This window comes from Lontra canadensis, unplaced genomic scaffold, assembly GCF_010015895.1.
Source record: "Lontra canadensis isolate GAN:19392208 unplaced genomic scaffold, GSC_riverotter_1.0 scaffold168, whole genome shotgun sequence".
Lineage (NCBI taxonomy): Eukaryota > Metazoa > Chordata > Mammalia > Carnivora > Mustelidae > Lontra > Lontra canadensis.
The window spans coordinates 618,673-632,176 of NW_022631162.1; the positions used below are offsets into that span (position 1 = coordinate 618,673).

At 42.6% G+C, this 13,504-nt stretch overlaps 1 protein-coding gene across 1 annotated transcript; it reads left to right on the forward strand.

Annotated features, from left to right (window-relative positions):
- Positions 1-2,564: 2,564 nt before the first annotated feature.
- LOC116859947 (T-cell surface glycoprotein CD1a-like) lies at positions 2,565-5,480 on the forward strand. Its single transcript, XM_032845686.1, is given in 6 exon segments — positions 2,565-2,625; positions 3,086-3,352; positions 4,045-4,323; positions 4,522-4,800; positions 5,142-5,232; positions 5,383-5,480. Coding segments are annotated over 6 exon segments (1,074 nt in total). The 3' UTR covers position 5,480.
- The last annotated feature ends 8,024 nt before the right edge of the window (positions 5,481-13,504 follow it).

A 13,504-nucleotide genomic window follows, 5' to 3' on the forward strand; every position in this document is an offset into this window, starting at 1 on the left:
ATGAATGCTTCATTCCATGTGGGAGATGATGGCCTTCCTGCCCTTCTCAGGTGGCAGGTCCTCTCAGGCCTCAGGCTTGTACCCCAAGAAAGCAGTTCTCTTGTCCATATCCTGGATTCCAGCCTGTCAGGAGCCCCTGGTAACGTCAACGGGAAGAAGCCTAAAGAGACAGAGAACTTGCTGAGTCCGCGACTCTCGAAGGCTCCAGGTGCTCACCTTTGGACATTTGTTAATCATTTTAGTGGAATTTTTCCTTCTGGCTATAGAACATCCGGCATCTGTCCCAAGTAAGTGAGGGTTTGCATGTCCGTTTCCTTGGGGGAGACTGTCGTTTCCTAGATTGTAGGTTCAGTTGCTCTGATTCTTTAGCCGTGACAGAGTCAGGGGATTTGGATGATCCAGCTTTTCATAAGATTAAATACAGCAGTGATCTCTTTCCGGTTTTCTAGATTCCAATCTTAACTTTCCAAAAAATGTTATCTTTATAATATTAGCCCGAGATTATTTCTGTTTAATTGTAAATCAAGAAATGACAAGGCAAATAGTTCAAACACATTTATCCAGATGATATAAAGCACAAACAAATACTGAAGAGCTTTTAGACACTTACAAACGCCATGAAAGAGGAAGGGCAGCATGTCCAGCAGAGGCCAGCTCATGGTAAGACAAGCAAGGAACATTCAAGCAGGAACAGTAAGAAGGGAATCTGGATACATGATTCCAGAACACTCTATTAACTTCCGCTGCTACAAATTCTCATGGTTTCTTATTACAAGTAATAGGAGATTCACAGCAGGACCCTCTGTGTAAACATCCCGATTATTAGCATCTGGCTTTATTCTAAACAAAACTGTGTAAGATTCTCATTTTATCAAATAGGATTACAAGTAATATTTTGGGATGCTAAAAAAATTTATGTTGAAGATTTCCATAATATTTAAGAATAATTGGATCCCAGAGCTGAATTAATCGATCATTCAGAAATAATCTTTGAGCACATACCACTTGCCAGGCCCCCCCTTAGATGTGGGGATCATGATGAGGTAGAAACACCTGGGGCCAAACAGTGAGTCAAGATTCTGAGAAAGCAAGCATCAACAATGGTCACCACTTTAGAAAATGTTGTTTCAAGCAGGCTTGTTTCTGTCTAGAGTGTGCATTTTACAATAAATCTCAGAACACCAAAATTAATAGTCTTGGTTTACATGTTTTTCTTCTCAAGTAGAGTGAAAGCTCCTTGAAAAAGGGATTGGGCTGTCAACGCTGTATTTTCATCAGAGTAGCACAGTGCTTAGATCCAGGCGGGTGTAAGTGACTGCTGAGTGAATATATGTTAACACAAGGCAGCTGTTTCAATGTCCTGTGGTCTCTGTAATTGCTACTGGTTCTTCCTGAAGACAGTGGTGGACTGGTAGTTGCAGGCAATCATGGGGAATCTGGACAAACAAATAGATTAACTGTTGAACAAAAAAGTGGGCCCAAAATGGTGCCATGGGCCATGCCAAGTCCTCAAACCTTGCTTACTCCCTAACCTAAATGCAGTTCTAACTCCCCCCAGAAATGTCCACCTGTCACTGAGGAATTCTCTGGTCAGCACCAGGGAACTACTCTGTCACATGGGCCCTCTCCAACCCCAAGGAGGGGAGATTATCCTTATGATATCACTCCTGCTCTCCCAATTAAGGGTAGGTGACCTTCCCTGAAACACTCCTTTCTCTTCTTTGCCAACTTCCTTGCTATAAAATCTTCCCATTTGCACCACTCTTCAGAGCTCTCCTCTACTGGCTGGATGGGATGTTGCCCCATTCTTGAATCACTTAATAAGACCAATTAGATCCTCAAATCTACCTGGTTGATTTTGTTTTTTTTTTTTTTTTTAAAGATTTTATTTATTTATTTGACAGACAGAAATCACAAGTAGACAGAGAGGCAGACAGAGAGAGAGAGGAGGAAGCAGGCTTCCTGCTGAGCAGAGAGCCCGATGCGGGGCTCGATCCCAGGACCCTGAGATCATGACCTGAGCTGAAGGCAGAGGCTTTAACCCACTGAGCCACCCAGGCGCCCCTGATTTTGGTTTTTAACACAATGAGAAGTCAGAGATGTGAATGAGTTAGGGTGGGGTGAGATAGGGAAGGAAATACATGGGGTGTTGTCACAAGGGCATTAGGGACCCGATGGCAGCAGTTTCCAGGCTGGGTGGTGGGAGCCATGCGTTTTCATGGGTTACTATCTGGATGAGAAGAAAATGTAGGAGAGGTAGGGTCATTTTCTATGCTTCATAGGATTCATTCTATAGCAACTGAGTTAGGGACAGGGAGCAGGATGGAAGCTGGTGACAGGGAGAAGATGGAAGCCAGAGAGGAGAGTCAGACCATGAGGGGAAGTGAGATTCTGAGTAGGTGTCCAGGGTTGAGGGAGAAACATATTTGCATTGTTTCAGAGACTCAGGGAAGGTCGTATGTGGAGAGGAAGTCAGAAGAGAAGTGCTATGTGGGGGGTAGGTTTGTTAAAACAACTGTCAAAGACCAACTTTCTAAGAGAAAGAAAGAACATCTGCAAATACAATGCTGTTCTTGCAACTTGTGTTGCTGGTGTTTCTCCTCCCAGGTGGTGACAGTGAAGATGGTGAGAACTGTGGCCCTAGACAGTGTGTGTGTGTGTGTGTGTGTGTGTGTGTGTATCTGTTTCTGTGATACATGTACTACATGCGTTTGTATGTGTGTGTACTCATGTATGCATGTGTGTCTGTGGGTATGTTTCTGTGGGAGTGTGTAAATGTGTGTATGTTGTGTGTGTATATTTGTGCAATCATGTGCATGTGTACACTGGGGGTGTTGGTTCCCCAGCACATACCTGGGAATGAGAGCGTCTGCCTGGTTCCTTCCTGAGCAATCCCAACCCCAGGGCCTTGTGCTCTTCTGAAGGCTGGGTATGAAGCTCTGGGCTGTGGGGCAGCACATGTCTCCCGAGACAACTATGGCTTCCCTGTCCTTTAGATTTTGGTTCCCCTCCCTGGCCCTATCTTCTCCATTCTCTCTCCTTTCCATGTGCTCCTCTTCCAGTATCAAACTGTTCTTTTCCACAGATTTCCAGGAGCCGATCTCCTTCCAAATCATCCTGATCTCATCCTTTTACAACCATTCCTGGGCACAAAATTTGGGCTCAGCTTGGGTGGATGAGCTGCAGACCCATGCCTGGGACAGAAAGACTGGAATTTTCACATATCTGCAGCTTTGGTCCAAGGGCAACTTTAGCAGGGAGATGCTCACAGAACTGGAAAGGATACTCCATACAAACGCTATGAGATTTTTTCAGATAATTTGTAATCATGTCAGTGAATGGCAGTTTGAATGTGAGTTCAGTTTCCTCCTGGGTGAGATGAGGGTGGCAGCTGTGTGTGTGTGTGTGTGTGTGTGTGTGTGTCTTTGAGCTTATTTTTCCTCTAGGATAGCAACTCCACTGGCTTCTGAAACTCATATCTCCCTATTATAACTCTGAATCACACTTGTGTGGGCAAGAGGTAGAAGCCAGACCCTTAAAAATCTTCACATCTTCTGCTATTTCCCACTCCTCTCATTGACTACAAGCTGTGTTCTCCTGTCTCATAAAGTTTCTCCTGTGACACCCCCCCTCACTGGTCTCCAACCAGGTACCCACCCACTCTTCCCTCACTCAGTGACTGACTTCTTGAACTGTGCTTTCATCCCTGTTTAATCCCATCATTGAACTCTATGTGTTCTTTGTACCTCACTGCACTCCCTTCAACCTAGATTGTTTTTACCCCAACTCTCCACTGAACCCTTCCCTATTTTCTGCCCACACTCTTCATGTCTCTCCTCCAACATTTATTACTTTCTCAATCATTCACCTCTCCCTTCAGACCCTCTAGTGACCACTAATGTGTGAGACTCTGCTGAAACCTAGCTCTTCTCCATTCCCTCCAGTCCCCTGAATTTCACCCTCTGCTTCCACCATCCTTGGCTTCCACTCATCTCTTTTCATTTCTTTCTCTCCTGTCCTCTAAATCCCGGCCTCTTTTCCCAGATCCCTTTCAGGTACAGGCAGCAGGAAGCTGCGAGCTGCACATTGGAGAAGCATCAGTTGGCTTTGCCTGGATTGCTTACCAAGGATCAGATCTCGTTAGTTTCCAGAACACGTCATGGTGGCCATCTCCAAAGGGATGAAACACGGCTCAGAAGGTCTGCACACTATTCAATCAGGATCATATTTTCAATGAAATACTATACACGCTCCTCAGTGACACCTGCCCCCGGTTCCTGTTGGGTCTTCTTGAAGCAGGGAAGGCATATTTCCAGCGACAAGGTCAGTCCTACTCCCTCCCTCCAGTGTTCTGCATTCTGCTCTCATAAATTTGTATCATTCCCTCAAATTCAGGGTAAGAAGGAGGCAAGAGGGAGAGGGGATAATGGTGACAATTTCTAGAGGTGATAGGTTGTGTCTATATAATGTGATGTGAAGGTCTACCCTCTCAGTCTGTGAATAGCTGTCCTGTGTCTGCAGTGAGACCAGAGGCCTGGCTGTCCACTGGCTCCAGTCCCTGTCGTGGATGTCTGCTGCGGGTGTGCCATGTCTCTGGGTTCTACCTAAAGCCTGTGTGGGTGATGTGGATGCAGGGTGAGCAGGAGCAACAGGGCACCCAGCGAGGTGACCTTCTGCCTCATGCTGATGGGACATGGTATCTTTGGGTGTCCTTGGATGTGAAAGCCATGGAGGCAGCTGGCCTGTCATGTCTGGTGAGACACAGCAGTCTAGGAGACCCGGACATGGTCCTCTACTGGGGTGAGAAAGAGCCTGGACCCGGCTGGGAAAGGGGGTGAGTGGTCCTCCAGCAGATCTGGGAGCCTTTTGAAATTTTGGGTATTTTAAGGATTCCAGACCAGAAAAACTAAGAAAAAAAAATCAGTAATTCAAGAAATGGAAGAGCTAGGGTGAGGGTCCTACAGATGTGTGAGGATGCATTGGGTTGGGTGAAGGGTCTATATCTGAGGAGGGATGGGAGAAGAAAGAGGAAGAAGGGCAGTTGGTGAGGCAGAGGGTAACAGGAGCAAAGAGGACCAGGGACGTGCAGTTCAACCCTGGGGTGGATGGGAAATGACACCCTCTGTGCACCAAACCCACAGAGCAGCCCCACTCCATGGGCTTCATCTTCCTGGTGCTGATGGTGCCCCTGGTGCTTCTGGCAGGTCTGGCATTGTGGCTCTGGAAGTGCTGGTAAGTCTCTGGAACCACCTTCCTGCTCTTTCCCAGGTGTCTCCCACCTTTCAGTCTGTCCTCAGCCCTCCTGCTCCCAGTGCCCTTTTCTATTGTGGTCCTCACCTCCCCCTGCTGCAGAATGACTCTTCCTTCCTCTGTGCCTTCTAGGAAAACACACTGGAGACATCAGTGCACTGGCTTCCCTTCTGAGCAAGATCCCAGCAGCACAGGCTCCAGTACTGACCTAAACCCAACTCAGTGGTGAAGTCCTTGCAACTCTGTGTGTGTAACTTTGTCTTTCAGTTCTGCTTAATGTTCAGTTGTCAATAGAAGCTCAGTGTAATTTAGTGGGATTTGTTTTTCTGACATGGTTCTAGAACTTAAATCTCAAAATTTGACTCACGTAAAAAGAAGTCCCAGCAACTTTCATGGGTCACAGACATCAGATGTCATTTCCTCCAGTGAGCCCACTTGTAGTTCACAAGTAGAATCACTTTACTTATGAGAATATCTACCACTTTGACTTGCACTGTAGCAATTCTATTCCTGCCCCCTCTGCCTTTATTGCCCCTAGTAGGTCCCTTTTCCCTTATAATTCTTAAGATTGTTGAGGAAAATTCATGTCTTTTTAATATTTGCATTCTTGGCAAGGAATATCACTTGCACAGAATATGTCCTTAATAAAAATCTGTGTTAAGAGGCACTGGATGGCTCATTTGTTCAAGCATCTGACTTCAGCTCAGGTTATGATCCCAGGATCCTGGGATTGAACTCTGTATCAGGCTCTGTACTTAGCGAGGAGTCTGTTGGATATTCTCTCTCTGTTTCTCTTCCTCCACCTCTCCCTTGCTTGTGCTTTACCTCTCTCTCTCCCAAATAAATTAATAAAATATTACCAAAAAACCTACATTGAATTTATACCAAATTCATAGGTTCTTCTTTTTCTTTTGCTTCCTGACATGTTTGTAGTGGTTGAAATATTTGGTACTGTTAATGTTACAAGTGTCTCACTGGGCCACAGTTTTCAGAATTTCCCTGTTCTTGTTGACATCTCCAGGCCCCTAAATAGAAACAAGTTTTCATGTGAAGATTTGTATTATATAATTACAGACACCTACTGGAGTGGACCTGCAGCTCCAAGTATTCTGAATAAAAAAAGGAAGGCAGGGTGCTTGCTGTTTGTGGGGTTTGGGGACAGCAGCACTGTTGTAAGCATGGGGCTTGTTGTAAATACAGGGTCTTGACCTCAGCTGAGACCCAATGAATCACAACTCGCATTTTAGCAAAATCAGCAACAGATTCATATCTGCATAAATGTGATGTCTGAGAGGTAGCAGTGTAAGTGCATCCCTGAGGGGAAAAGAGACGCTCCAGGAAAGAGAACAGGAGTGTTGTGGTCGGGAATGAATGGAGATCCACTGGGGACTGTACATACAGTGCTTCCTGGCATTTGTGGCTGCCCTGTTACAGTCCTGAGGACTCAGAGTCAGTGACTGTTGAGCCATTGCTCCTGGGGGAAATGGGGAGTTGGGTTTCTGGGAACCTCTGCTTACAACGCTTGCCAACTGATGACCACCTGGTCTGATTCCATGTGTGTTTCTGTTTAAAGACAGCGTCTCCTAAAATTTGTGTGGAACCAGAAAAGACCCCGAATTGCCAAGGAAGTGTTGGAAAAAAACCAACCTGGGAGAATCATATTGTCTGATTTAAAGCTATATTATAAAGCTGTGATCACCAAGCAGCATGGGACTGGCACAAAAACAGACACACAGATCAATGGAACATAATAGAGAACCCAGATACAGACTTCAACTCTATGGTCAACTAATCTTCCACAAATCATAAAAAAAATATCCAATAGAAAAAAGATAGTCTCTTCAAAAAATGGTGCTGGGAAAATTGGACAGCTATATACAGAAAAATGAAACTGGACCATTTTCTTACACCATTCCCAAAGATAAACTCAAAGTGGATGAAAGACCTCAATGTGAGACAGGAATCCATCAAAATCCTAGAGGAGAACATAGGAAGTAACCTCTTAAACATTGGCCACAGCAACTTCTTTCAAGACATGTCTCTAAAGGCAAGGGAACCAAAAGTAAAAATGAACTTTTGGGACTTCATCAAGATCAAAAGCTTCTGTACAGCAAAGGAAATAGTCAAAAAAACAAATAGGCAACCCACAGAATGGGAGAAGATATTTGGAAGTGACACTACAGATAAAGGGCTGGTATCCAATATCTATAAAGAACTTCTCAAACTCAACATCCAAAAAACAAATAATCAAGTCAAGAAATGGGGAGAAGACATGAACAGACACTTCTCCAAAAAAGACATACAGATGGCTAACAGACACATGAAAAAATGTTCAACATCATTAGCCATCAAGGAAATTCAAATCAAAACCCCATTCAGATACCACCTTACACCAGTTAGAATGGCAAAAATTGATAAGGCAAGAAGCAACAAATGTTGGAGAGGTTGTGGAGAAAGGGGAACCCTCTTGCATTGTTGGTGGGAAAGCAAGTTGGTACAGGCACTTTAGAAAGCAGCATGGAGTTTCATCAAAAAATTAAAAATAGAGCTACCCTATGACCCAGGAATTGCACTGCTGGGTGTTTACCCCAAAGATACAGATGTCGTGAAAAGAAGGGGCACATGCACTCCAATGTTAATAACAGCAACATCCACAACCACCAAACTGTGGAAGGGGCCAAAATGGCCTTCAAAAGATGAATGTATGAAGAAGATGTGGTCCATATATATGATGGAATATTATTCAGCCATCAGAAAGAATGAATACCCCCATTTGCATCAGCATGGATGGAACTGGAGGAGATTAAGCTAAATGAAATAAGTCTTGCAGATAAAGACAATTACCATATAGTTTCACTTATTTGTGGAACATAAAGAATAACATGAGGACATTTGGAGAAGGAAAGGAAAAATGAAGGGGGGCAAATCAGAGGGGGACACGAACCATGAGAGACTATGAACGCTGGGAAAAAAGCTGAAGGTTTTAGAGGGGACGGGATGGGGGGACAGATTAGCCCTGTAATGGGTCTTAAGGAGTCGTGTATTGCATGGAGCACTGGGTGTTATAAGCAAACAATGAATCATGCAACACTGCATCAAAAACTAAGGATGTACTGTATGGTGACTAACAAAATATAATAAAAAAAGTCAGCTTCTCTAATATATATATATAGAGAGAGAGAGAGAAAGAGAGAGAGGGAGAGAATATATATATATATATATATATATATATATATATGAATAATTTATTGTATGTATAATTTATTTCCAAATACTGAAATACTAGCTCAGAAATGTATAACATTTCCTAGCTTGGGTACTGTGATCGCCAGGATCTTTGGCTTTCACTCACACAACTGTGCTGCTCATGATGGTTTTAGAAACAAACAAGAATCCATGAATGTGCCTCATGGTCTTAGGAATACATGAATCTACCTATTTTCTCCCTTTCCCATGGCATCTTCCTAGTGTCAGAGATGTTATCTTAGCACTTTCTGGAGTGACTCCTCATAGACATCACAATTGTCCTATTCCTTTTCCTGGATTTATTGTTTCATTGTTCATTCCCTCATAGACCTTCATTAACTCATGGCCCACAGCCTGAGTAAGCCTCACCTACACAAGTGTTTTGCCTGTGAGGCACATCCCACCTTCTTATGCTTAGGACACCAGACAGACCTGTAGTTCTGTGCTCCAGGACATTTTTAAGCACTAATATCACCTAGAAAGATGCTATAAATGAAGAAAACATTGCACCAAGTGGACTGTGAACAAGACACATGTTTAGAGTGAGGAAATTAACACAGGAAGGCAGAGAGACCCCTGGTCCAGCCTCATCTGGAACACCTGAGGTGGGTGACACATATCAGGACACTCTATGTGTCTATAAATAGTGGTGAGCACATATGTCTGGGGGTTACTAGTCAATGTCAGCAGGTAGGCCAAATAGCACAGACAGACTGTGAATAATGAAGATGGACCCTCTGTTACTGATGACCCCCATGGAAGTGGGAGTAGAGACATGCCTGGGTAGATTTCAGTTGCTCTTGGTTTCATTAATTTACTCTACAAACTATTCTCAAGCTTTGACTATGCAGTGGGGACATTCTGATTGTCAATTAGTGGGGAGGAAAAGGTCTTCCCTGTCTTCATAGATTGAAAATTTTATTTTCTTGATTTAATTAATGTTTTCATTGTGTTTTTAACCAGTTTGTTAGTGCAGCAACTTATGTGGGTTGAGCTAGGGAACCGAGACTGAATTCTAACTTCTTTAGGTGTTGAAAGAGGAGGCCAAGGCTGGAATGTCTAGAGGGACCACATGTAGGCTCCCAGACCTACATATGTGGACATTCTGGAAAATAATGTTGAGATGGGATAAGTTGAAAGGGTGAAAAATGGGAAAGGGGAGAGAAAATAATGGAATTTCTGGAATCTTTTCTCATGGATCAGAGTGTTTGACTGTTTCCCTAACTTGCAGTCTACTTCATCCTCCTTGTGTGGCCACCATGAGGATTTTTGTTTAGTTGACTCAACCCTCATGTGTAGCCCTGGACTCTCTCTGATCAGCCTGATGCCATTAGGAGAAAGCATCCTTGACAATGTGACAAGTTTATTGATGGACAGGTAACCTCCAATTGAGACCAATCATTGACAGATGCCACTTGTATCGACCAGAATGAAGATTTAAGGCTAGGCACCGACTCCAGGTGTCACGGGTCACTAGCCTTCTGACTTTTGTGGTTAATGGAGGGAAGGAAGATGCTCTTTTTTATTCTGGATGATAAGGCCAGTGTATAAAGCCTGAAATAAATATATTCAGTTTTTCAGCACCAGAGAAGCAAGCTGAGGATGAAGGTTACATGCAAGAAGGTGGAAAAATTACATTTGTGAAATTTGTCAACAGGGTAGATACCAAGTGTTCTCACACCAAGAAGGAGAGATAAAAGAAAAGAAAGAGAAGGAGAAGTTCTAGATGTGAGACCATGGCCAAGTTAAATGGCTTGACTATTGGCTCCTGTCATCATGTACACATACACCAAAACCTCAAGTGATTACTTCATTTTGTTTTTAAAAGAAAAGAGCAATAAAAATATTTAACCATGTGATGAATGCTACATGAAAGATTAACTTTCATGATTTGCTTCAATAAAAGTTTTCTTGACAAATTCTGCATTTTTCTTGCAAAATGCAGCATGCCACACTAGATGCATCACAGGTGAGGATGTGAGCATTCACGTGCAGCTCCTTGCATGCATCACACCCACCAAGCTACCATGGTTCTTTAGCCTGTCCTCTCTTAGAAGTTGTTGGAAGACATTCCTCAGGAGGACCTTCGTTCTCATGTCACAGACTCTGCTGCAACTGTTAGGGCCCTAGAGGGCCCATATGTCCTGTGGCGTCTCCCTGCCTTCCTCTCTGGGCAGCTGGAAAGCTGCATGCTGCCCACAGGTATAATTTTCATTTGTCATCATACTCCAGTGACACTGAAAACAGAAGCAATAGTAAAACCAAAACATCAGAAAAATGAAGCAGACACACAGATCCACAGAAGGGGCTGGAGCGTCAGTGACCCTGGGCTCCCCAGTTCCATCAGCCAATACATTCCCTGAATGGTTTCAGCCTGACAACATGGATTTATTTCCTCAGTTACTTGAAGCTCTATTCTAATGGATAGGGATGTAGCTACTGGGGGACACTGGGCTAATGTCTCTGTTCCTTAAAATTTCCTCCTCAGTTCCCTTTTCTTTCCCTCAGTGCATTAAAATATCCCTCTTCCTTTACTTGTTGGCTTGCTATTTTTCTATATTTCTTCATCTTGTGACACTCTTACCTTCTCTTGCTAGTTATCCCTGACATGTGGATCCATCTCTGTCCTGCGTGATTTTATGGATTTCTAACAAACAACTGGTCAGGAATTGAGGTACCAGTTCTGTTGCTATCTACCTGACTGGCCAAACTTTACACAAGCATTTTTGTAGAGATTAAAGGACAAGCTGCCTACATCTGCTGGCTGCAGTCCTCTTCAAGAGACTATATGTACAACACCTGCTAATGCCATGCCTCCCACCCCCATGCTGAAATATGTTCTTGATGGAGCCCACCCAAAATAGTGTCACAAGCCTGGGATTGCACCAGCAGCCATGACATGGTCCATACTACTCTGATGTGAGTCCTGCCCTGGGGAGAGATCATTCTGACTGAGGCCCCAGATATGGCCTGGCAGCATTTATCTGATCTGACTATAGGGCCCTCCCACCAATGCAAGCTTCTCAGGGGACAACACAAAGAATGTGCCCTGCAGTTCAGTGATACTTGGTCTCTGGCAGATGTTTGATCTGACATAACTTAAACCCAAGGGGGCCTGATTGGCTACTGACATGACATGGACAAAATCTGGCCCACAGCAGGCAATGAGAGTCATTGTAGATGTAGAAAGGACTGAAATTAAAGTGGTTTAGCCATTACAGGAGGGCACATTCAACTCTCATATGAGATACCCTTGAAGTGCCAGGTTCTGAAAAAGAGGGGCCACTGAATTATAGGTCACTACAAAACCTCTTCTTCATACTTTCCAGAATACGAGATATATCTAACTTCCTAACACATAGAAATAGAATTAGACAAAATGAGAAGACAGATGAATATGTCTCAAATGAAAGAATAAGACAATTCACAGCAAGAGAGCTAAGTAAAAAGGAGATAACTAATACACCTGATATAGAATTTAAAGTAATGGTCATAAAGATACTTGCTATACTTGAGAAAGAGTAGAGGACCTCAGTGAGATCCGCAATCAAGAGATAGAAAATATAAAAAAGACCCAATCAGTGATGAAGAAGTCAATAATTGAAATTAAAAATACATGGATGGAATGAATAGGAAAATAGAGGAAGCAAAAAACACATCAGTGACCTGAAAGACAGGGTATGAAAAGCAATAAAATTGAAATGGAGAGAGAGGAACAAAAAAATTCAAAAGGAAAATAGACTTAGGGACCTCAGCAATACCACCAAGGATAAAAATACTTGTATTATAGATCACAGAAGGAGGAGAAAGAGTAAGAGGTAAAGTATTTCTTTGAAGACTTCCAAAGCTGAAGACTTCCCAAATCTGGTATAGGAAACAGAAATCAAGATTTAGGAGGCACAGAAAGTTCCCCAAAAAATCAACCCCAGAAAGTCCACACCACAATACATATTAATTGAAATGACAAAAAGTAGAGAGAAAGGAGATTTTTAAAAGCAGCAGGAGAAAAGAAGAAAGTTATATGCAAGGGGAAACCCATAAAGGCATAAGCTGATTTTTCAGCAGAAACTTTGGAGGCCAGAAGAAAGTAGCACAATATATTCAAAGTACTGAAAGGGGGAAAATATGCAGCCAAGAATACTCTATCTAGCAAGGTTATCATTCAGAATAGAAGGAAAGATAGAGTTTTCAGACAAACAAATGTGAAAGAATTTCATGACCACTAACCTAGCTCTACAAGATATGTTAAAGGGGGCTCTGAGTGGAAAGGAAAGAAAAGATCAAAGGAAAAGAATGACAAAATCAGTAACAGTAAAGATATCCAAAAAATCAGTTAAGGGACTCACAAAATAAAAGAATGCAAAGTATGGCACTGTATTTAAAAAATGTGAATGGGTGGAGGCAAAGGAGTAAAGAAAGTTTCAAACTTAAGTGACCTTAAGTTAATATTGACTGCTATGTACATAAGTTATTATCTACAAACTGAATGATAACCACAAATCAACAATTATAACTGATGTACAAAAAAATCAAGAGAAATGAATCCAAGTATATCACTAGAGAAAGCTAATTTTCCATGGGAGAAGAGAGCAAGAAGTGAAAGGAACAAATACAATAATAAAACAAGGGATAAAATGGCAGTAAGTCCATACATATCAATAATCATATTGAATGTAAATGAACTTAAATGTTCCAATCAAAAAACATAAGGTGATGGGATAGATAAAAAAGCAAAACCCATCTATGTGCGACCTACAAGAGATTCATCTCAGACCTAAAGACACATGGAGATTCAAAGTGAAGGGATGGAGAAAAATTTATCAAGCAAACAGATGTGAAATGAAAGTCAGGGTAGCAATACTTGTATCAGAAAGAGTAGACTTTAAAAGAAAGACTGTACAAGTGGCAAAGGAGGATAGTATATAATAATAAAGAGAATGATCTAACAAGAAGATATAGCAATTATAAATATTATGCACCCAACATGGGAGGACCCAAATAAATAAAG